General features: G+C 43.1%; 1 protein-coding gene across 1 annotated transcript in view; it reads right to left on the bottom strand.

Annotated features, from left to right (window-relative positions):
- LOC309411863 (sphingosine-1-phosphate transporter SPNS2-like) overlaps positions 1 to 23,943 on the bottom strand; it is a gene marked incomplete at both ends in the record, with an annotated part of 133,011 nt that overhangs the window by 9,185 nt on the left and 99,883 nt on the right. The window contains 2 exons of the mRNA XM_082008618.1: positions 5,912 to 6,075; positions 17,388 to 17,486. Coding sequence (XP_081864744.1) covers positions 5,912 to 6,075; positions 17,388 to 17,486 — 263 coding nt within the window. The remainder of the gene's footprint in view (positions 1 to 5,911; positions 6,076 to 17,387; positions 17,487 to 23,943) is intronic.

The raw sequence follows: 23,943 nt of genomic DNA, 5'->3' as shown, positions 1-23,943 counted from the left end.
CAAAAATAAGGTCAGACACTTTCAAATTGCTGCAATAGGAGAATTGGGAGATAATTTTATATCTAGTTCTAGAAAAGGCTAAAAATAAGCCTGATGCGAGGCAGAAGACAGAGCTTGAAAATGGATTATTCTCATTTTTCCTGTAACGTAATTTGCAGCTGAGCCCTGTTTAAGACAGCAGAAAAGGTGTACGGACTAGGGGTTGTTCTTTTTATGGCTTGCACTATCTAGTCTGTAATGAGTATTTTCTTTCTAGCATTTGTACCCACCACATTGCAAATGAAATGTTAATCAGCACTGCTACTCAGCAAGAGTTTCCACACCTGATCAAAGGTGTTAAGAGTAATTTTTTTCTTATTAAATGTTTAATTTTAATTTTAGGAGAGAAGAAAAACGTACTAGAGCTGTTTAAAGAACCTGATTCTTGTAATGTAAACAAATGGGTGAACCATTTATGACCTCTCTGAAGTGCTGAGTGGGAGCTAATTAAATACTTAAATTCTTTTGTTCTGACCAGCTACCATCAGTGCGGCTATTTATTCCTGTTCACGTCTGTACCAGGGATACACACTGCAGTTGCATCCTGCTGCCTGATCTGCATTGCTGTATCTTTGGCGAAAATATCCAGCATATATCACGCAGGATGCAGAGAGGGATTGAACAATTCTAAAACTTGGATATCTATCCACAGCATCTTTCTGAAAGGATATGGGGATAACCCAGAAAATCTCAAGCTTCCAGGTATAAGATCAGGGATTAAATAGAAAAAGAGATAAAAAAAAAAAAAAGTCCTTTGAGGGGTAGAGTATTCTACACCTGCACAGGGGGGTTTCTCAGGAAAAAACTGGGTGAGTTTGGGTTTTTCCACAGCAACAGCTGGGAGTGGCTATTGTTGGAGACAGGACTGGAGAGTCAGCCTGAGCCGGCTGCAGGGCATCAGTGGTCCCACAGGCCGGTGCAGAGACACGATCACCGCTCAGCGAAGCTCCAGATGCTCGACACTCACGCTGACTGCCCAGAAAAGAATTGTGTTACACGCTAATTGCATTACAGTGATTTATATGTCCTGGCACCCAAAAGTTGTCACAGCTTGGCCAAAGAACTTTGTTTTTCCCATAATGAAAAGAGCACATTCTTCCCAATTACTGGTAAAGCCATTGCTTCTAATAAGTACCAGTGTAGGAATTTCTTCTGCAGCTCTCAAAAATACCTTATTTTTTCAAGTTATCTGCATTATGAGCGAGGAAGAGGACACACAGAGACCACAGATGCAATTCTCAGCAGCGCTGAGCATTTACTTCCAATGAGTGAAGTACCTGAAGTACTCCTGGCCTCTGAAAGGTGCCTTCTGGCTGGTATCTGCCAAGGCTGCACAGGTATCGGTGATGGAGCTAGGGAATAAAAGTGAAGTTGTCAGCTTTCTGATCCGTTTCTGTAGGGCTCTGCCATGGCAAGATACTGTACTTGTACGTATCATCTTCCACAGGATGTCAAAGCTTGGGTCTCACAAATTTTCCTCAAACAGGTAAGAGAAATACAGTTCAGAGTGCGTTCATGTTTGGAAATGAAATGTGAGTGCTTTAACCCTCCACTGCAGTACTACAGAACAGGAAAGGAACAACAGTATAGTCACAGAATCGTTAAGGTTGGAAAAGACCTCTGAGATCATCAAGTCCAACCATCAACCCAACACCACCATGCCCAGTAAACCATGTCCTGAAGTGCCACGTCCACACATTTTTTGAACACTTCCAGCGGTGGTGACTCCACCACCTCCCTGGGCAGCCTGTTCCAATGCTTGATCACTCTCTCAGAAAATAAATTTTTCCTAATATCTAGTCAAGAAAAATCACAGCAAAAATTGTAGTTGCGTGGTTTAAAAAAGAATTGAGGTACTTATTATTACTAGTGAGTTTTCTTACAGAAACCAATCTTAACCATTTTCTCTCTCTTATCACTTCCGGTGTCATTGAATTTGTGTTATAAAAATTGCACCAAAAATAATTGGATTATATTACAGAGTGATGTACTGTACTGTGTTCTCTACTAGTCCTAAATTTACTAAAAGCCTCTTTAAACTGTCAAATTTTTGAAGCATTATGAAAATAGTTATGAAAGAATCATGATTAAAAAAAAAAAAAGAATTGCTGTATAAACAATTTTTTCTCATGAGTGTTTTTGAGAGAGGGACAGCCTTAGTGACTGGAATTCCTGTGCTAAAAAAGTAATCTACAAAATATGCCAGGAATTGTGGCAATGACAAAAGTAGTGTAAAAAAAGTCACGAGGCACTGAAAGCCTGGAAATTCTGTTTTTGAAAGGAAGTGTGGTGGAAACTGGAGGAAGCTTTACAGGAAAGAGAGGTTGCTATCCTGATACCCTGTCCTGCCTGGAAGAAGAAATTTTCTCTAAGCAAACGCCCAGAGACCAGTACACAAAGGAACAAACAAATGAAAAAATGCTAGCAATAAAACCCTGAACTAGTTTTCACAAAGGCATGGAAATTTAAAGCAGGGAAAGCTTAATTTCTGTAGGCAGAGCTGCAGAGAGCAGCGTTACACTTCTTTGCTTCCATATTAGTTCACTGGAGAGGCCTGTGACATCTGCCCTGCGTGCCCTGACCCTACTGGTGATGAATGGGTTCCATCTCTGGCGTGCGACACCGGCGTTTGTGATTCCTGCAGGTTAATTGATTTCTCTTGGCAAAGCACGTTTCCAAGTCCTGCCGTCCGAGCAGCACGACTGACTGCAGAGGGAAAACAAGGCATCTTGAAGAAGAAATTCCCCTGTACCCAGCGAGTAACAGGTAGGACAGGAGGGAGGACTGGTCAGGCAGAAAGCTATCCTTGCCAAAGGTGCGCAGTGCCAAGTGCAGATGGCCTGTCAGATAGGTGGGAGCTGGACGTCGGATCTGGAGGCCAGCATGGAGTTTTAAGCGACTAACAGCAAAATGCTCTGTTGTCTTTTCTCTCACAGGCATGCATGTAGCTAACAAACAAATCCTCCCCCATAAATTCTTCCGAGGAGACCGCTGAACCTGTCAGCAACGGCAGAGGGGACCCAGTCGACAGCACAGACGCCATTGCACGTGGCAGGGAGAGGAGCCTCACTCTGCAGTTAACAACCTTATTAAAGATACTGTCGTACTGTTCAGTAATGTGTCAAACCTGAAATAAGCTGCGCTCTCCAGGCATCTGACGGCAAGATGCCAGGGTATTTTTAACATGGTAGTGGGCATATCCCAGAAACAGTGCAGTAGGAGTCATTTGAGAGAAAATGCTTTCTTAGTCATTATTTATGACAACAGTTCTCCGTCTGTGCCTCACAAAGTTTGCAACACGAAGGATCAGTAGCTGAATAATATAAAATTCATAAACAAAGGTGAATCAGACCAGGAAAGGGAAGGATGCAGAAAGACAGAGTGCAACAAAACCAGATCTGAACTCTAAATATGTTTCTTCAAAACTGGCTGGGAAGCTGGTATGCTGTGGATGTGAACAGAGCACTACCGAATCTGCTCAGGCTACACAGCAACAGTCCAGAACAAACACTTTTATGCAGGAGAAAGCAGAGCTGTGGGATGTGATCTCCTTCCTACAGTAACACTGCTGCAAAGCTGGTGTTTTGGTGCACTGCAAAACAATCCCGTAAAACGCACCAGTGCTGGCACCCAAGCAGAGTCAACCAGTGAGCGACCAGCCTCTGACCTGCAGTGCCTCCTGAGAAAGCCCTCTTCCACGAGAGCTCGGCTGGAGCGGTGATACTGGCTGGATACCACAGTGCACTGCCCGGTATAAAGGTCCAGGTGGGGTTAGACATGCTGATAAAGATGGGAGTGACTCAAAATTCTTCACTACCTGAATACTGAAATCCTCCTTCACCACCTGAGATGCTGTCATGCCATGTTAGCAACACAAAGGGACACATCTCTCCACCATAATTACAAGTGTAACGAGTGCTCTCCCCTCTCAATACAGTGAAGACAAATGCTGAAGTTCTCCCAGGAGCAGGTGGGGGCCCTGAGCGAAGGCTAATGCTATAGCTGCGCAAGGAGGACTTCATCCGCTGCGTTCTATTACTACCCTATCACTAAACAAAACTTTTGCCTCCTTGCAGCAAAAAAACCACCCCACCCTGTGCACCTAGAAACTTATGTTCATCATGCCATGTCCCCAGGTGATAGCTACTTAGACTTGCATGTACAGTTTATGTGCATGATTACAGAAATAGGGCTGGAAGGCTGCCAGAGAGCAGTTCCCATCTTCCTGCCTCAAACCAAGCCAGGGGGGCCTTCAGAAACACACGACAGCTTTCATATCTTCTCCAAATAATCTGCTGTAGCATTTACCTCTTTTTTTTATCTTAGGAAGTTCTTCCTAACATCTAATCTCCAATTTCACTTATTGTAATTTAAAGCCCTTATATGCAGATAACAAACCAAGCACACAACAGTCATGTCACATCTCCAAAGTCACACTGAAGTTCAACCGTGTGGGACTTAACCTCCTTACAGCATACATGATGAGGTCTTGTTTTTTCCACTATGTTTAAACACCTCATTATAGGGGGAATGTATATACCTAAAGGCAACAGGAGGCAGAAAACCTTTTCTTTTTCTGATTTTTGTGCATGTTAGTAAAAGGAAGGTGGAACTGCTCTTACAGGGCCGCAGCACCGCCTGTGGCACTGCTTCCAAATCTCTTGCACCCATCTGATATGACAGTACGAGCCAGAAAGTATCACCAAAATCATTCACACACTTATGTCAACCTCCAAACACCTTATTTTCCTCCTAGCTGTATCCCATCTACTGACAGCGATATGCCAGGGCCCTTCCCTTTAAGGTACAGCAAGGTATACTCTGCTCTCTTTGTCTGCAGAATTACTATGGCCTGTTTACATGTCTGCATTGTATTTTTTCACTCCACATATCTACGTCTGCGTCATTAAATCCATTACAAACCCTTGTGCAGCGAGATTTACACAGGGAGAGCTCATTCATGCAACGTTCCCATTGATGTGGATGTCCGACGCAGCGCTGACGTTACAACAGCATGCCTATGTTGTCGTTCTTGAACCAATGCAAATGGCTCTCACAGCCAAGCCGCAAGAGTACCTCCTCCTCCCAATGGCAGAAAGGTGAAGGCAACTTATAGTCAACACCAGACTAGTCACCTGCCCACATATTCAGCATGACATTATACATAGATACTATTATTTTTTGACAATTATGAGAAAGAGACTAACCCCAGAAGTTTGTATGTCATGTGGAAGCGTCTTCTGAATTACTGTAGTTGCCAACCGTGAGGTGGTCCGAATCGGTTTCTTTACTGAAAAACAGTAGCTTTTTTTTTACAAGCTGCAATAAGGGACTGGGAAAGACTATCTTTAATACAGCGACCCTTGAGCATGTATGTCCCCGCATACACAGCTTGCTTCCTTCTTGCCTGATGTTCCTGTGTATTGGAGGTAGTGAGCAGGGCACAGGGGGCTGAGATAGGACTGTGCACTCAAAGTTAACCACCAAGCTCTGTAAAGTATCTCTTGCTCTTCATCTAGTAGTCCACTGGTTCCAACACACAGCAACCCCTCACCACAGATGGCCTGGGCTGTGGCATGCTCACGCAAGGGTAAAAGAGGCCTGTGATCTCAAATACTGTGCTCCCCTCCAGGCTGTATGGGCAACAACTGAAATCCACCAGAGCAGAAGCGTGGGAAGGATGCCCAGCCAGCATGACCCAAGCCCCTGTGCTTCGTGCAGCGTCATGCACTCTGCTGAGCTGAGGTTCTTAACACACAACCCGACATCCTTTACCTGGAAGGACCAAGGCCAGGGAAAGAGTACAAGCTTAACATTCAAGACAGAAAACAGGCTTCGGTACCTCCCCGTTTGCAATTGCCAGGTTACTCACTGTTGTTCAGCTTTGGCTCGGTCACTTAGGAAGAAGAGGGCTGTGGCCAGGAAAAACATCCCTCCTAGGACAACGACAAATGGGCAGAGCATGAGTGCATACCCCAAGCTGAGGAACTCCCAAACTGGGGACTCCTTTGTGCTTTGTCGTATCAGGTCTGAGATCTAGGAGAGAAGGGGGGAAAAAAAAAAAAAAAATCAGTCACTTAGATGAAAAAGAGACACGATAATGGTGAAGGGAACGCAATTCCCTAAACAACCGCCCACCGAACACATGCATGAGGTTTAAAATGGAACTGTGTGTTCAATAAAGGCTGACTGTCCTTTGCATGCTTCAGGCTTCCACATGCCACTCTGGAGCTTGAGCAACTTACGCTGTGAGCAGCTTGGCAGGGGTTCTCCTCTCCCTGTCGCTCTCCTGGCCTGATCTATTATTCTTCCCACAGCCCTCTTCATCTTCTCCCCGGCTGCTTCAGTGACTGAATGCGTGGGTGTCTAACCTTGCTGCACTGACCAAGCCTCCCGGGGTGCCAGCAGACCCACACCGGCATTGCCTGATGGGTGACTGAGAGATCTTCTCCAATTTCTATTAAGCACTGCTTACTCCTACAGCTTACCTACCTTTCAGCAAAAGGAGGTATTAAATTCTGTTTCTGTGTATTGGGTGGGAAGGGGGAAATGTTTTTCACAAAAAAACAAGGATCCCATCTGATTTTCAGAAACAGAACTCTAACATGATTTTATTCCTGTGTCAGGTACAGGCATCGTTCCCTCTTCTAACCTCCTAAGCTTGCTGCACTTTGAAGTGTAATTGTGTGCAAGATGTGAACTTTGCCCTCCAGGCTCAGACTAGGTCCCTGGCATAGGGGCTGCACTCACACCGAAGACCCACACACCACTGAGTTTATGGGCTAAGGCAACCTGCATCTTTCGACAGCCAAAAAGCATAATTATATGAAAGCGAACACAAGTTTGCGCTTACACAAAGGAGCAGTGACATGCAATACCAATATTTAGCTCATTATGAAAGGCTTTTGCTAAAACTCAGTAATATTTAATGACTGTCTGTAGCTAAACCAATCACATTTTAATATTTACTGTCCAGCAAACAACTTTACTCTCCATAAATCCAACAGAGCGGTAGCAGCAGTAGGGATGAATCTCAAGGCACCGGGTATTTAAATGTCCAGCTCTGTTTTTATCTGTGACCTTTTGTTGAGGCAGAAATACTAGTTTATACCAAAAGACTGTAGGGAATTTGCAGCGTAAAATCCTACTGCTGTGCACACAGGCAAATGGGTTCCAGAAATAGTCAAAGCTTGTACAACAACTTCTAATCTGCTACATTACTGCTAATGAAAAAGGTGGTGTCAGACACAAACTACAAGCAAAATTCAACATTCAAGGCTTAAATCTAAAGACACTTGAAAATCAAGTGAGCAAATGTCACACGCAGGAGAAATCACCAACTCGCAGCCCTGCAGCCAACTGTAGCGACCTGGAAGGTAAATGTATGTGAAGAGATGCCCCAGCAGAGGCCAAGCACAACACAAGATGACAGAAAGATGACGCTCCCAGGGACTCAATGAACAGGTCACAGAGTGTGCTTTAGCAGGGAGACTCTGGCACGTTGGTGGTCTCAGTGCCTTAGTACCCGTCTTACAGCTCAGCCTGACTCCTGCTACAGTACAGGAAAGGAGGAGCGGCCAGCCCAATGCTGGAGGTGAAACCATTCTGCACACAACAGAGCGAAGGACTGTCTTTTCTTATGGAGCACTCTTGAAAGGAGTGAATAAACACTTGAAAAGCATATATACAGGAAGAACTGAAGGCTTTTAACCAGACTTCTCTTTCTTTCCTTGCCCTAGAAAGGAGGAGGAGAAAATTTCAGTGCTTGTGATACAGCTAAGGAGGTGTTCCTGTCCTCTCAAAGAGAACTTTATTCACAGTGTATAATACACACAAGGCAAAACAGGATTGTTATGAACAAGTCTCGTGAGAACGGATAGTTAAAAAAAGTCCTTAGACTGAAGGCAAATAAGAGTGGCTATTAGTCTGACAGACTTATTAAAAAATAGAAACAAGACCTGAATGTATAATGCACTCACAGGAAATTAGCAGAACATGCACTGCACCCAGAAGACAGGGACATCGGTGGTAATTTATTCCCTCTTGTATCCAGAAACCTTAATTCCCAACATCTCCCTTACTCTTTATTATGAAGCAAAATTTGGCATTGAATCAGCCCCTCTGTGCACAATAGCCAGAATTGAGGCTATTCTAAAATAGAAATTTAGAAATTCTAAAGCACTTTTCATTTTTGGGAATGGATACAATTATTCTCCAGAAAGACCAGACAATAAATCACTCGACAAATTGATATGATAAATCAGCAGCAGAGGATGAAAAGCCAGGCATGCGCTCCCGATTGCTTTCTCATATGGATGACCTGACATTCTAAGCTAAAACCAGCTTTGAAAATGTGAAGTTTCCAACAAAAAACCCTCCCAATGTAGCGTGCCCCACAACTTCTCTTTTAAGGCATCATGTTGACCTTTTATGCCAACAAATCATGTTATTATTGAATCTGTTACCTTTTTCATTTTTAACCCAACATATTAAGTGCACATTTTAGAAAAAGCAGTGCTTCCTCCCATCCAAGGTATAATTCTTCCCACCAAGCCAGCTAGGCTTTCTCATCTGGGTTTCATATAATCCCCTCACCCACGTCTGCATCCCTTAACTCTAGAACTTTATCAGGGCACACATATATGTTTTTGCTGTTAACTTACAGTCACTATTTCCTGTTGTTTTCTTGCACTCAGTTACAAGCCACCTGCTAAGACTGGAACTTTGGCATCTCCTCTCAAGAGGACACAGGACATAATTACAGACTTGGGCTCCAAGAATGACATACTGTCTGCCAAATGGTCTGCTCTGTATTGCCAGTTTTTGGCTTTCCAGACTCCTAGCAATGATAGCATCCTGAGTTGTCCAACTGTGATTTGGCAAGACCCAATCTAGCATCATATTCGGTCTCTTCTCTCTACCATGAGTAACAAGAAGTGAGGGTTGCAAACACAGTCAGTGCCAGTTCTTCAGCATGGAGTCATGTCTGGGATTCCTTTCTTTGTTCTGCCGATTGGTAGGTGGCAAAAAAACTTCAAAACATTTATCCAAAACTCGGGGATGGAAAATCAATATGGAAGTCCTGCTGCTGCTTTGCAGTCTAATCAAAAGATAACATCCTAACTATGGAAGTTCACATCTTCTTTTCCCTCACTGTAACATAGATCTCAGACCAAGAGGAATGACTTTGCTAAATACACTTCAGCTCATGACATTTTTACAACAGAATACAAACGGCCTGTATTCAGCCTGTGGCAGCCAACTGGATGGAGTCCAGCTAGAGAAAATGCCCACTTGCTGGAGAATGAACAGTACAACTGCAGCAGGCATGATCCACAAACCCAAAATCTCCGAGTGTGTCTCCATCTGAGTGCAGAAGACAATGGAGGAAAAAAATGGAAACTTCATTACCTTTCTTGGGAAGCATGTGCTGTGTTTTTTGGAACACTGGACAAGCTTGTATTACAAGACGTAATAAAAGCTCAGGTGGGCTGAAGCCCTAGAAAGATGGCTTGCTTCTGTGCTACTGTCTCTCCTGAAGAGCATGAGTGGTTAAATTAAACTGATTTACTAATTAGGCAATGTAATGGTAACACCTTTGAAATCATAATTTCATCTACCCTGCCTCATTGCTGAGTCGCCCATCTCAATTCCTCTGCAATTGCTTGATTTTTTCTGAATTTCTGACATTGCCTCTTGGGCACAAATCTTGCTACATAAAAGGATATTTCCACTGCAGTATCTGGCACAAATACCTGATTTTCATGATTACCAATTTGATACAAGCCAGGTTCTCCCTGGCTCCTCTCTTCAGTACAGTTCCCTAACACAGCACTCCCTGTAACCCCACCGTGTCACCACAATGGTTTGAGGTTCACCCACTCTGAATTCAGAGATGCATGTGAAAGATTTCTTAGATTTAAAGAAAAAAAATCTAATATGAATGCAAATGAAGTCTAGAAACCAAAAAGAAGGGATTTTATAAAGTACAAGTAAACAATTTGCTGGGCCTGTGGGGGAGCACAAACATTTATACTGTGCTAAATGGCATGAGGAACACATTATAAAAAGAGGAAGTAAAGCCAACTATTTTATGATACTCATTCTGAAATCCACAGAAAGGTAAAACCAATTATATTCTAAAAGGTATTTTATTTTTAACATTGGCATGTTTGGATGATGAAGGGGGGGGAAAAAAAGGCAAAATATTCTGTTAATCTTAATTGTGTCCTTTTGAGATCACAACCAAATTCAATACTTGGCTGGTGACAGTATCAATATCCTGCATTTGTGCGTGGTACCCGAGTTTGCCCCAGCAATACCTGTAGCAAGGATTCCTGCACTGCATCCCCCGTGGCAGGCTCATCTGTTTATGCCCTTGCACCCCCTCCCAGCATTAGCAGGCTGCATTAAGTAAGTGGTGCTTCTCTGAAAAGGCTGCAATAATTTAGACGACTCAATCAAGGGTTCTGCTTGCAATGCCAGCAAATGGACTTTGTACATCTCTTGGTGTTAGAGTAAAATTTGCCTCCAGCCAACATTTACCCTGAAGAGGGTTGAAAGTCTATTTTCTTCACGTCATTAACTGCCTTTCTCTCCAGGTCTGGACTTTCTCCTGTCCCAGCAGGAGATGCCTTGTACCATGGGGAACATGCAATCGAGGAACATGGCTCACATGAGAGAGCACAGGTACTGAAATGTGTAGGGATGGAGGGGTGCCCACTTGCCTGTAGAAATAAGGTCTGTGGCACAGGACCGCGCTTTGGGAGCACACGCTTTAGCAGCATCCCCGTCTCTCCTTGCAGCACAGACCCCTTCCTGGGAGGTAAATCCCGGGCGGAGGAAGTCATTCCCCCTCACTGCAGAAATCAGACACCTTGTTCTGAAAGGTGCTCAGCACCATGAAAACTCTGTGTCCGTATCGGGAGTTTACAGGGTCCTTGGCAGCTCAGGTTAAGCAGCCACTTATTTATTTAGTGCACTGAAAAGGAGTGACAGAGCAGATGGGACGTCTTGAGCTTGAAATACCTGACTGAAACGACAATCAGCTCTGGATTTCTGGGCTTTCTTTAAGTTCTAAGAATACTCTTCGAAAAGTAAGAAGGAAAGAAAATAGATACTTTTACATACTTTAAGCGTCCTTTTACCAAAAATACTGAGAATCTGCACTTTTAACCAAAGTCACGGGAAATGACAGGTGCACAGCAGCTCTGGGAAAAAAACAGAACAGGCTGTGAACCCTTGGCAAAGAGCATTTTATATATGGGAAGTCATTCAGTTTTTTAGGGCAGATTTAAATCTTGTCTGTTGCTGAGTCATCAGAAGTGGGAAGCTTGTTAGCTTGTTGCAATGAAGAGATAAATCCTGTGTGGATTGGTCTCCAGGTGCTTAATTCTCCCTGTTTTTTGGGGGTTTTTTTTGCAGCTGGCAGCCGTGTCAAAGATTTGGCCTTTCTCTGCACTATGAAAAAGGCTTTTAAATGGCGAAATCCTCCACTTAAAGTTACTGCTTGAAGAAACAGAAAATAAGGATGAGGGGCTGGGAGCTCTCTTCCTTGCATTATTTCCCTGACACAGGTACATCAGATGTTAGACTGCAAGGGCAAGTCCCATTTTACCCACCACAATCTGGGTTATATGCAAGCAGGAATATGGGGGAAGATCTCTACGGGAGGAGTGATACCATTAGGGCTACAGAACACCAGTCAAGCAGCTGGCACTTGGTAAAGAAAAGAAAGAACAATAAAAAACATGAATGTGTATCACGTTTCACCTACTATCTCCATCAGGTGATGGAAGATGCTGCCTATACACACTCATATATAGTATAAATATGAGAACATGTAAAAAGCTGCAAAAAGCAACAAGACTGAGACCTCTGTTCCATCCTTAATGCAACAATAGCAGTGGAATAGCTCCTGATAGTCCTTAAAACAGAGAGTGACGCTAGAAGAATAATTTGCACATTTTTCTTACAGGATATCCTTGCCTTTTTGAACTAAAGTTCATCTCGCACCCGGCTTTGGCAGAAGAGACAGTATGTAATCACCAGCGAGCACGTAATGGGCCATATTTGAGGAATGGCTGCACAGGTCAGACAGGGACAAAACACCCGGACTGCAGCATCACATCGCAACAATCCACTTTATTCCACTACCCTGCTTTTAAGTCAGACAGCAGTGGATTTGAGCCTCAACAGGCTGTGGCCTGTTTTAATCCAGCAAACTAAACTGCAAAAAATGTTACTTCAGAGTAAGCGTGTCCACAGATCCACTCTGAAGTAGCCATAGCATTTTAAACCATAAAAAACAAATTTTAAACCATAATACATGAATTCCGCTTCCTCAGGCAGGCAAGTCTTTACATATAGAAGTACTTTCTATACTTATATATTTACTTGGATGGGTAAATACCTTTGAAACCAAATCAACGAAAAGGCTGTCTCAAACTGGGACAAGAAGCCTGTGAAATCTACACCTCCAATTATAACTTTCATTAAAAAAGTATCTTAATTGCTGCATTTACTACAATTTTCCCAGAGTTGCCCCTAATCAAATGCTGATCTGCCTTCCCTGATACTCTGCACCAGTGATAATTAACACTGTTCTGCTAACTACATGCTAAAGGAAGGTCATTAGCATTCTTGCTATTTAAGTAGCTCATTAGATCTAGTTTATCAACCTACTCACATAAGAAAGTTGGGGAAGGGAAAAAAGTGAAGGGTGACAAGTGATAGGCTTATTCTTAAAATGTTTCCAGGTGATATTAGGAGTTGCACAAAACCCCATCAAACCAAAGCAGAACAGCTCAGATTTGCTTACAATTAATTACAAGGTCGTTCACACTCAGACCTCTTTTTCGAAAGGAGACTGTTCAAAGACAAGATGCCTGTTCCGATCTCTGCTGCCAGGCGAAACAACATGCCTGGGCACTGCGGACCGACACAGCGGTCAGTCGCGGCGCCTGCCAAGAGGAGGCCGTCGGAGAGCCAGCAATTCGGGTAGCGCTGCCATTTGCATCACTAGAGACAGACCGATGGGGAGAGCTTTTGCGTGACCCTCAGCACATGGAGGAGCGAGCGGGACCCCCAGCTCACAGAGCCTAGCTGCCAGACCGTGGCGTACTGTCCGGACACTGCTTGGCCGGAGTGGCTGGAGATTGTGTCCCTCAGGTGAATTGAAGATGCAGCAGGCGAGGAAGTCAGGACAGGTGGGTACCACCACCAGCGGAGTACAGGGAGTAGCTTTTAGCCCATCAAAAGTTGCTGGTGGAGGAAAGCTGATCTCCAGCACTTTGGAACACCGTCCTCACACGTTGATGTTGCCAGGTGACAACCAGGTACAGACAGGTTTCAACCCCTAGACCTGATGGATGGGTGCACAGGGGCGACAAGAAAGAATTTAATAAAGCAGGAAGCTTTATTAAATTAACGGGAGAGCCAACAGCACCAGAGCAGCAAGGACCACCAACCACCCACAGCAGCAATTTCCCTGGCACATGTAGAGAGAGCAAAGCCTGCAGTAGGTCCTGTCTTCCATCACAGCCAGGGCTAGAAGCAAGGCAAGGGTGGAAGAGGAAAGCACTGCTGTGCTCGGATAGGAAGCAAATGACAGACTTGGAGGAAAGAAAAAGTACCAAGGCACAACCTCAAAAGGGGAAAAAAATTACTGCCTGTACTCAGTTTTCCTGAAGCAAAAGAGTGTGTCAGCGAGTGGAGGAAGACTGCTGTTTGTGTGAAGGAATAATGTAAACCCCGAGTAGGGAAGACGGGTTCATGCATGCATGTGCACAGATGAACACACAGGCACAGTCTCACTAGCACTTCTTACAAATATTTACTTTTAAAGGGCAACAAAGATATAACCAGAATTAACAATACAAAGAGCTGGAGCATGAGAAGAGTTGACTGTATTTCATATTCCACTGCTGGATACCTCCACTCGGCTCTTCTAAGTTTGAAATGCTGTCTAGGGCACAGGAAGAGCAATTAGAAGACCTTTATCTGACACTCAACGTGAGTGGTGGGATTTGGGGTGTTTCTCTCAACTGTTCCATGCTTCAGCTACCGTGTCTGCATCGTGGGACCTTTCAAAGATGGAAAAGTCACACAAGTATGTCACCTGAAGAGATATTTGGGTGTAATGCACTGAACAGGTGAAATTCCTCACTGACTACCTCAGGAATAAAGCATGGTGTTATACTCCACGTTGTTAAACAGGAATTATTTAAACTCTGCAGGTTATCACAAAGGTCCTGAAAACTGTCTCATCTAATGAAATACTGCAGCAATGCCTCTTCTTATTTGTGAATGAATAGGCAGCACTAATTTATAGTAATTGATCTCAGTGCTTGGCAGGTAGTAAAATCTTATGCAAATTACAGCTGCCATTCTAAACCTGCATTTGCATAATTTCTTTGTAAGTCAATTTTAAGCCTTTTTACCACCACAAAAGTTATCAATATTTACAGAGACATGAAAAATAACCACACATACATGCTTCCTTCCACTCATCTTTTAAACACCAACACGTATTTGGTGCTCTGGGTGATTATAAGGAACTGCATTGCAAGATTTGGAACTGCAGGACACTACAGAAAAACCTGACTCTGACCTTCAACTCTTTTGGCACACCACAGAGCAAGGGAGCAATCGCACACAAGGCTGCAGCTGTTACAATCCTCATGTGGAACATAGAAGGTACTTAAGATCAATACAAATGTTATTGGTATCCAGCAGACAGAGACAACTGCCTGCGACAGCATAGTCCTACCAAGACATGGGTATCCGATTTGTTACTAAGAGCACTGCCAGAGGGAATCTCACTATGAACTCCCCAAAACCATGTAAAATTCTGGCCACATCTGGATCAAAGCACTGCTCATTTAGCGAGGGAGCTTCAGGAGAATTTTGTAAGCAGTCAGAAGAATTGTCAGACCTTCAGGATCTCAGACGAACCCTGAGTGATCAGGAGGCTGAATTTTACCAATTCTGAGCATGCCTGTTACAGCAGTTCAGCTGATTTATCCTCTCTTCTCAAGACCTACACTTTGCTCTTGGTCTGCTTCATGGTAACTCTGAAGTAACAGCAGTGTGGGTTGATGTCCTCAGTCTGGGGGTTCCCAGAAGGACTATGGGAACTGGATTCCCAAATTTCCCTTAAAGCCAACAGAAGTAGGTTGCTTAGCTCCAATAGATTGCCTTGAAAATCCTAGTCATAATCCAAGCTACTTCTGTAACCTGCCCAAGTGAGATCTCTGCCCTGCATGAAGGTCTCCACCCTACAACTCAGCTGTACAATTCCGATGACAAACACCTGCAGATTTTAACAAGAAAGTTGATTGCTTGGGTGGAGAAGTCGGCTGTTTGTCCTTTCACTTTAAATAATATTTGTTTTCTGTGTTATGCGAAAGCTGCAGTTGACCTTTCAGTCACTGTAGCACAGGGAGCATGAGTCAGCCAAGCCAGTCCAGAGGCTACAGAAAAGGATGATGGTGCCTTCCATGACATGAGTGCTCCACTCCTGCACTCCTGCCACAGAGCCTTGCATTTGGATAGTCTCCTCCTAAATGAGAACTGCCCAACAACTACAGCATTAGCAAAAAGTAATTCAAAAACATAATTAATATTTTCCCAGTCTAAGGAAAGCCTAAGGCCGCTATTTCAGGCTGGCATCCTTAAGTAATTCACAACTTGCTTGATCTCTCAATACCAGAAGGGCAAGGCACATTATTTTCTACAACCAAAAGTCTTTTTTAAATCTGTGACACTAAAGAGCCCTAGGCAACTTTCAAGATTAATTGCAATCTTTCAGGGCCTTCTCCATTCCTCCTGGACGTCCCTCTTACGTAAGAAAAAGAAGGAACATGCAGCAGAGTCACCTGAGACAGCCTCACCTGCATGTCAGACCCTGCCTCTCATCGCTGGCGCCTGCCTTCAAAGCACGCTGGCCTGCTTATTTAATTCTCCTACTTGACATTCCCCATGTCGCCTGCCCTGCATAAAGCAGTCTCTTCCAGTGACTTCTTTGATCTTGCCACTTTCAAGTAATTTCTAAAGTAAGATGATTTCTCCCAGGGTACCCACAACATCAAAGTAAATAAAGAGTAAGCCAAATTGTACATATTTATTTTCTTGAGATATTTCTCATTTCTTTGGTCCATTCAGCCTTCTCTGTATCTGTCTCTTCATGTGTGCTTCAGAGGGCTACATCATTTTTGGGAGCTGGCATTCAAGAGTAAATACTTATGTATATTTAAATATATACACGCACAAAATTAAACATATATAAATAAATATGTATAGATACACACACCAGTGTCTATGGGATGAATAAATGAGAAATGACAGTTTTTTTAAAAGAAAAAAAGGTCCACGGCACGAAGCAGCTGTGTCACACAGCAGTACTGAGCTGGAAAAGCACATCAAAGTTCTGTCTCTCAGGTGATGGGACTAGTGAAGATCCCAGTTACATCACTGGAAAACTGTAGTACCTTCAACACAACATAAGCGGTGCCACTTAAGGCTTTACATGGAAGCTACTATATGTTATAAATGGTGTTCTCTGAAACTCAATGCATCAAATGCCGCAGAAGGATGCAAGGGAAAGAAATGGCCCCAGTATATCTAGATTTCTTTTCCTCATTAAATTTCCCCAGGCCTTATGTTTTCACCTGTGAATGGTCTCTGACTGCCAGCTTTTGGAGTAGGTCTTGTTTTGCTCTGCACTAGGATAACGGTGGCATAATAAGGGAAATCTCCAGTCAGACCAAGGCCAACAACTGCAGCAGTAATAGAAAGGAATACTTCTAATAAAAACCCAAAACATACACACCAGAAAGGAATACTAATAAAAACCCCAAAACGTACACACCCATCCTGCCATGGATTTTGTACCATCATTTATCAACATACAAAAGAGGTTCAAAATATCAGCAGGTCAGAATAGCTGCATGTTGCTACCCATAAATAGATATTTGGCTTACGAGACCGGATTAACAGTTAAACACACACACACACAAGACTGTTCCAACTAATTTCTAATGGATCTATGTCCACAACCACAGAAGCAACCACTCCTCCTTTACAGAGGAGCTTTAGAAATACCCTAGGCGAAAAAGATTTAGAAGCTCACTTCTTGTGCCCAGGTGGTCCTTCCAGGTTTGAATTCTAGCCCACAGATAACATAAGCATGTAAAAAAGTTGCATTGCACTGCAACACTTCCCATTCTGCTGATAAATACAGGCCTGCCTTCCCTAGCATGGTTTAACTTGGCATTTTAGATAAGCAGCTAGTAAACAAAAATAAACACAGGCACAAAACCCTGCCAAAACCTGCTGTGAGCACTTACAAATCCAATCAGATAAGGACTGCCAGCATCTCCCAGGAGGTGTGAAGTGAAACTCTGCAAGGCCACTGCGGTTGCACGGCGTGTTGGAATGACCACATACTGCAAAGAAGAAGGGGAAAGAAAAAAAAAAACGATAAGGAAACTGAACAAAAGAACCCGTCCAGCTGTCTTGCATTGCTCAGTCTATGCCCAGGCCAGGACAAAGTAAACAAGCTCCCCCAGATGTCACTGGCAGACACAGCCACTGTCCAGTCCACGGGTGGCTCAAGCAACTGGGGAGCTCTGCTACCCTTCCTGGCTTTCTAGCACGCCCGCTGGCAGGTGTTGAGGGAAGGAAGCTCTGTCTGGTCTGCACACCTCTCAGCGGCACTGAGTGTATGAGTTTGACCAACAACTTTGCCCATGAGAAATTTTGCTATTGCTCCTCAGCCTATATTTTTGCTTGGCTGAGGGGAGAGCGAAGTTCAAGGTTGCCTGCAGCACGTAACTTGCTCAGCACCGCCAGCCTTCCAAACGAGGACTTTGCTGTGTTTTTTCCATAATAAAAATATCATTTTGTTTCCTAAACCATAAGCAATTCACAACCATATGAAAGGTCACACATCCATCTCTAGTCACTTTATTTTTTTTCACAAAAATTTGCAATTCCACTTGTGAAAAGTGACAAAGACACATTAGAAAAATTTTCCATAGCCAAGATATTGTAGGGTGGTCTCCACTCCTCTAATAGGACACAACACCCTCAGCCAGGTCATTCAGTATCAGTCTGACTACACAGGATCAGTGGAAAACACAAATTACTTCCCCGCTAAGGGACCAGAGCTCACAGAAAATAGAGGCTTAACCACAGAAGGGGATGAAAATTAAAAAAGAAAAAAACCCAGCAAACACTCATCCTATGGAATGACCTTAATTTCATAGCACACATTTAGGAGCAGAAAAAAGTAATTGTCTCCCGCATAAAACTTGTGAAAGAAGCTGGCTAAAAACATGTGCATCAAGTCCATATATCCCGGTTTAGAAATTGATCCTGTTTTGATTTAAAGGCTGTAAGTAATGAAGAACTCAATAGGTCTGTAAATCCAAGTGAGTTTTGTTTCCACTTCTAAACACTGTTCTGCCTTTTTCTGCTTCTCTGAAGAGCTATCTACCCTGCCAGAAATGTCTCTCTTGTTTAGCTATTTGTAGACCATGATCCCTTTTAGTTGTCCACTTTCTCTCTGATGGGCTGCCTCTAGTCTTTCTTTAGAAGGCTTGCCTTCCCAGACCTCAACTCACTCTTGCAATCCTTTGCTGAAGTCATTTATTAATTGTGACATTTCAGGATGGGCATACCCCCAGCTAAATGTACACAGAGATGAATTTACCTTAGCTGACTGAGGTAGGGAGAACTCACTGCTCAACAGCGACATATCTCAGGGCACAGGATCTGAAGCACTGTTTCAGTGCTTTAATACTTCCTCTTAGGGAAGGTGCGTTGCCCTGTCTGCAGTGGAAAGAGTTAGCCATTAAAAAAGGAAAGAAGAGAAAAGAAAACAGCGTTGAGAAAATCCACACTCGAAGAGAACTGATGCCTATTTATAATGATCACCTCACTCCAAGCAGCGACAATTAGGAACGATGGGTAAAATTAGATTAAACGCTTTTACTTCGGGTTTTAACATGCGCTTTGAGAATGACCTGCCAGTTCTTTCATTATTGGTTTGACAAAGCTGCAAATGCACACTGCTAATACACTCTGACACCACGTTTAAATGGGTACCCTGTTAAACTCCTGTTGTGCAACAGAAGAGCAAAAGATGATCAGATCCACAGCAGCCACCTGGCTACGAGTGTTAGACACTGTCCTCCTTCTGCATGCAAGAGCTCAAAACAGACTTGAAATCCCAAGAGGAAAATAAGGTCTAGACTTTATTAGAGACACAGAAACATACTGAAGGTCACACTGAAACAGTAGGAGAACCACACAATTCATTACCATTCCCGAAAGATGCAGGGTAATGGGTGCAACCTGGATAGATTACACAGAAGAAAAGGAAAAAAAAAAAGAATTGAGAGTTGTTCTTCTTCCCACCTGGCCCCAGTTCACACAGGTGCAATGGAGGAGCATTCTGCAAGAGCTGTTTGAGAAAAGGGCATCTGAAAAGATAAAGTGAAACACTACCTAATTCAAGAGTCCAGAGTTTCGTAGGTCTGTGAAACAGAATTTTAAACTTAAGTTAAAATATTTTTTCTTTCCATGAGCTTTATGTTAATCAATGTGGAGAAGAAAGCCTGCCTGGCTCTATATTCTATCTATTTTCTTAGCAAATTGACAAAGGAAATGGCAAATTTATTCAAAACTTACCATTTGCATGGAGTGGCAGTGAACTGATGTCAGTTGGAGAAAGAAGTTTCATGTATCATATGTGTCTGCATGTGTGTATATGTGTCTGTATGTATTCATACATATGAATACCCCCCCATGTAGTATACATAATTTTGCATGTATATCTGTATTATGCATCCATGTAGTTTTGTAAGTAGCAACGCAATTTCCAGCAAGTTTCCACTTTGCCTAGCTAAAGAAGTTTGGCACTATAAAGTGCCAAAACTTAGTAAATTTAGTCTGAAATTCAAGTGACAATCACACACACGGCCCCCCCATCCCCTGCCCAACCAAAAGTCCAACATACAGCAAGTGAATGAACATGAGATTTTTCTCCTCCTCTAAAAAAGATACTGGAAAGAAAAAGAAAGAAAAAAAAAAAAAAAAGACTTAAACCAGCATCTCCAAAACACAAAAAAATACTCCACCCTATCCCTGCTTAAAAAGCATTTTATTCTGATGGAGAGGAAGTAGTTGGTAGCATACATTATCTACAGTTCTAGGAAGACAGCAGTAAATTACAGCTCTAAATGGGCGTTTTGATACTAAAATAGACCTAAATTCAAACCATACATGGCCTGGTTTGAACATCCCACAGAAAGTGGAGGTGGGAGAGCCACAGCAGCCGAGGCGGAAGTCTGTGGGATTGTCCTGGCTCATCTCTGACTCCAGGTTCAGAGGCAGGCAGCACAGAGCATGGGCAGGGAGGCTGACCAAGCAGCTTTGGCAAACCTCTCCTCTTTAAATAGAGGTTCAGAAAGGCCATGGTTTACTGCTGACATCCCCTTCCTGTAGTGAAACCAGCAGAAGGAGTTGCTCTGAAATAAGTTAACCAGGAAAGCCAAGGAGAGATCACCCTTCTCCCAGTAAAAGGCCACATGCCAAAGAGGCAAGTCCTGTTGTTTATGTCTAATCTTTGACAGAAAACTCTACTCTCTGAAACAGCTTGCTACTCTTTCTGGGTCAGACAGAAATCTTCAGGACAACGCATATTGGCACTGCAGGACCAAAGGCAAAGAAAACAACACGCTAACTCCATTCCAGCCACCAACAGAGCTGGGAAATAGTCCAGGTATCCCTGTTACAACTACTGTCCAGAAAAGCCGAAGGCTACGATCCAGAGAAACCAGCCTGAGAGACACCCGTCACTTAAGCTAGGCAGAAACTGCCTAAAAAAATACTTTTAAATTAAGTAAAAGGAGGCTCACCTGGGTCTCCAAAACACAGCACAACATGGAGCAGTGCACATCCATCTGCAACCCCTGCCCCACAGACCTGCAGAGGTGCCCCTTGGCACATCCTTCCTGGCCAGAGCTGTGGTGTTTGAAGCGGGCTGCATACCTTCATTCAAAGGCACTCCTCACCCTGCCTTAAAACCTAAACCACAGCACTCGGATTACTGGTGTGTGGAGGAAGACTGAAAGAAGCAACAGTGAGAACTTCTAGAAATGCTATTTATCTTTGGCTGTAAGAAAAGGGCACTATTTCATACTGCAGAAATAAGTGTTTTTTATTTATAGGGAAGGTAATCAGAACAAAAGCAACATTCCTCCACGCCTATAGCACAGCTGAGCATCACACTCTGCCTGTTTCAAGCCTAAAGGAAGACTTTGACTCTACAGCAAAACATCAAGGCTAGCCTCCTCCATGGCAGCTTATGATCACTTAGGAAGAACTAATGTTTTAAAAGAAAAAAATAAATACGCAGAGCATTTTCTGCATGTGTATCAGGACTTTGCATAAACTGGAGGATGGCTTTTCTCAGCAAAGACCTAAAGAGGTTCTAACTGCAATAGCTGAGGCCCTTTAAATTGCCTGTTGGCTCTTACACAGAAATGCCACCAAGCCTCTGTCCATCATCTTTATTTTCAAGATGTGCTATGGAGGAAAAAACCCAGTATTAGGACCAGATTCCACAAAGTCCCAAGCACTCAACATGTCTCAGAACATTACTTACTTGGCTGCTGCACTGAAGCTCATTCATTATTGCCGTTACAAGGCAGTTTTAATGCTACTTTGGGGTTCTGGTAATTTTGAGGCCAATTTGCAAAGATGGCTGATAAAATCTGTTTCATAATTAGCATGCTCCATAAGAACCATCCCCCCCTTCCCTAAGCACTATCTGAGCATGTGCCTGGGAGGAGATTTGGAGAGTTGTGCTCAGGAGAATAAGGCCTGTTTTGTACAAATTTGCATTTGGAACAAATATCAGCCTTTTAAAATCTCAGGCAGTGCAGTACATTCTGCAGTGCTGACAGATTATCAAACCTAGCACTCAGCACCTTTTACCGCAGATAATTTGAGGAGCTGCTTACAGACCACTACATTGGCAAGAACAGTAGATGCGATGGAAGCACGAAACTGTGAAGAGCCAACAATTAAATTTGAAGATAATAAGAAAAACACCTTGTTTTGCCAAGGAAATTAAACTTGCAAAACCTCTGAAGATTCTTACCAACTTGCCAGATAGGGTTCTTAAGCAGTCAAGAGATCTGTAAACCTTGGGAGAGCTATGCTAAATCATTTGGGATGCAGTTTCCAAAAAGCCTGACTTCTGGCATAATGAGATCAGCAGGAACAGTGTTCAGCCAGTATTGAGAGCTTTTTATCCATGAAAAAAGGATAATATTTATGTATATGATGAAAGTATTGTTAGGCTTACGCTAATAATGCTTTTAAACTCCTTACCGGCCTCAGGCAAGAACAAACACAATTATGATTACACTAAATAAATAGTAATCAGCAGAAATTAATTTGCCAAACATTTAAAGTGCATCTTGCTAAAGCATATCCACACCTTTCTCTGGCTACGACTTCTTACAAAGCTGTCTGTCAAACATGGTTGTAGCCCTGGCTCTCACCTATTGTCTGACTAAACAGCCTCTCAAACCCCTTGTGTAATACGAATGCACTTCAGACCATCTGTTTACAGGCCTGCATTGATCTAAGTGGATGTTTACATTTATTTGTATAGCACTTTTACAGGTCTATTTGTGCTGATAATGCAGTAAGCTGGGCATTATATATGACACTCAGTTCATTTCTCTAAGCAGACAAGAGAATACCTAGCTAAAGGGCTGGTATCAATTACCGAAGTCCAAGTTTTAAAACATAGTTTTAATTTCTTTCCTGTGTTTTGAAAATTTGAACTAAGAAATTATTTCTAATTATTTCCAATCATTTCTTATGGAGTTCGTTTGCACTAAAGCAATGTACGTAACTGCAAATGCATCCCTACAAAATGCAACAGGCTATAGGATGCTGGTCACATAAGACAGATGGCAAATCCTATAAAAGCTATTAAAAAGCTACAGGATACTGAAGTCACACTGAATTCAACACAAAAATTCTCAGTAATTAAAATGGGGCAATGATGGCATCCTTAGTACACCTGCTGTAATGAAGTAGCTGGTTGAAAAATGTCTTTTGAGGTTAGCTTGAGACAACATAAGTCAAGTTTCAGCTCTCGCTCTGGCACAGATTGTCTGGAGGACCTTGAACACGTCCGACAGGTACCTTCCCTCCAGCTGTGCTGTGCTGGCAGCAGAGATGACTACTTCAGCTGCTCTTTGAGACTCACTGCTGGAGGACTACAGATGTGCTCCATGGCCAGGCCCCCACTTATTTCAGCTGATGCTAGTGATGCTAGAAAAGATTTTCTATTTAAGCCAGACAGCTAATTCTGACCAGAGAGAGCTGGGAGCGCTCCTGTGAACATCACAGCCACAGGCAGGGTGCGACAGGAAGCTCTGGCAGGAGCAGTAATGAGCAACTACTAATACTGTACCGTAATTTCTTCCTCAACACAGCTCTCTGCAGAATGCACATCTAAGTGTTGAGATACCACCTAAAGAACGGCTGCGGCAGCCGTGAACTCAGCACAAGCTGCAAAACCCATGTAAGTACAGAGTAACCACCCGTTCAGCCCAAGCAGAGCTCTATCACACTAAAGATAAACCGGTAGGAGGAACAAACCTTGGTAATTAAAAGCTATCTAATGCTACTGAAGTGCACTGATAACCTTTAGTTCTTTGTGCTTTATTCACATCTGAGAGAAGTGGGATTAACCACCCCACCCTACCTCCCAAAGTGTTCTCTGCACAAATGAGTTAAAGATTGAAAGTTCATCAGGCAACACAGTTATGGCAACTACAGAGTTACCTTAAAATGTAAACAAAATGTAAACAC

The sequence above is a fragment of the Phaethon aethereus genome (genome assembly GCF_964289735.1).
Source record: "Phaethon aethereus genome assembly, chromosome: 19".
In the NCBI taxonomy this organism is placed as follows: Eukaryota; Metazoa; Chordata; class Aves; order Phaethontiformes; family Phaethontidae; genus Phaethon; species Phaethon aethereus.
The sequence above is the reverse complement of the archived record's forward strand: the minus strand, read 5'-3'. Positions and strand labels throughout refer to the sequence as shown.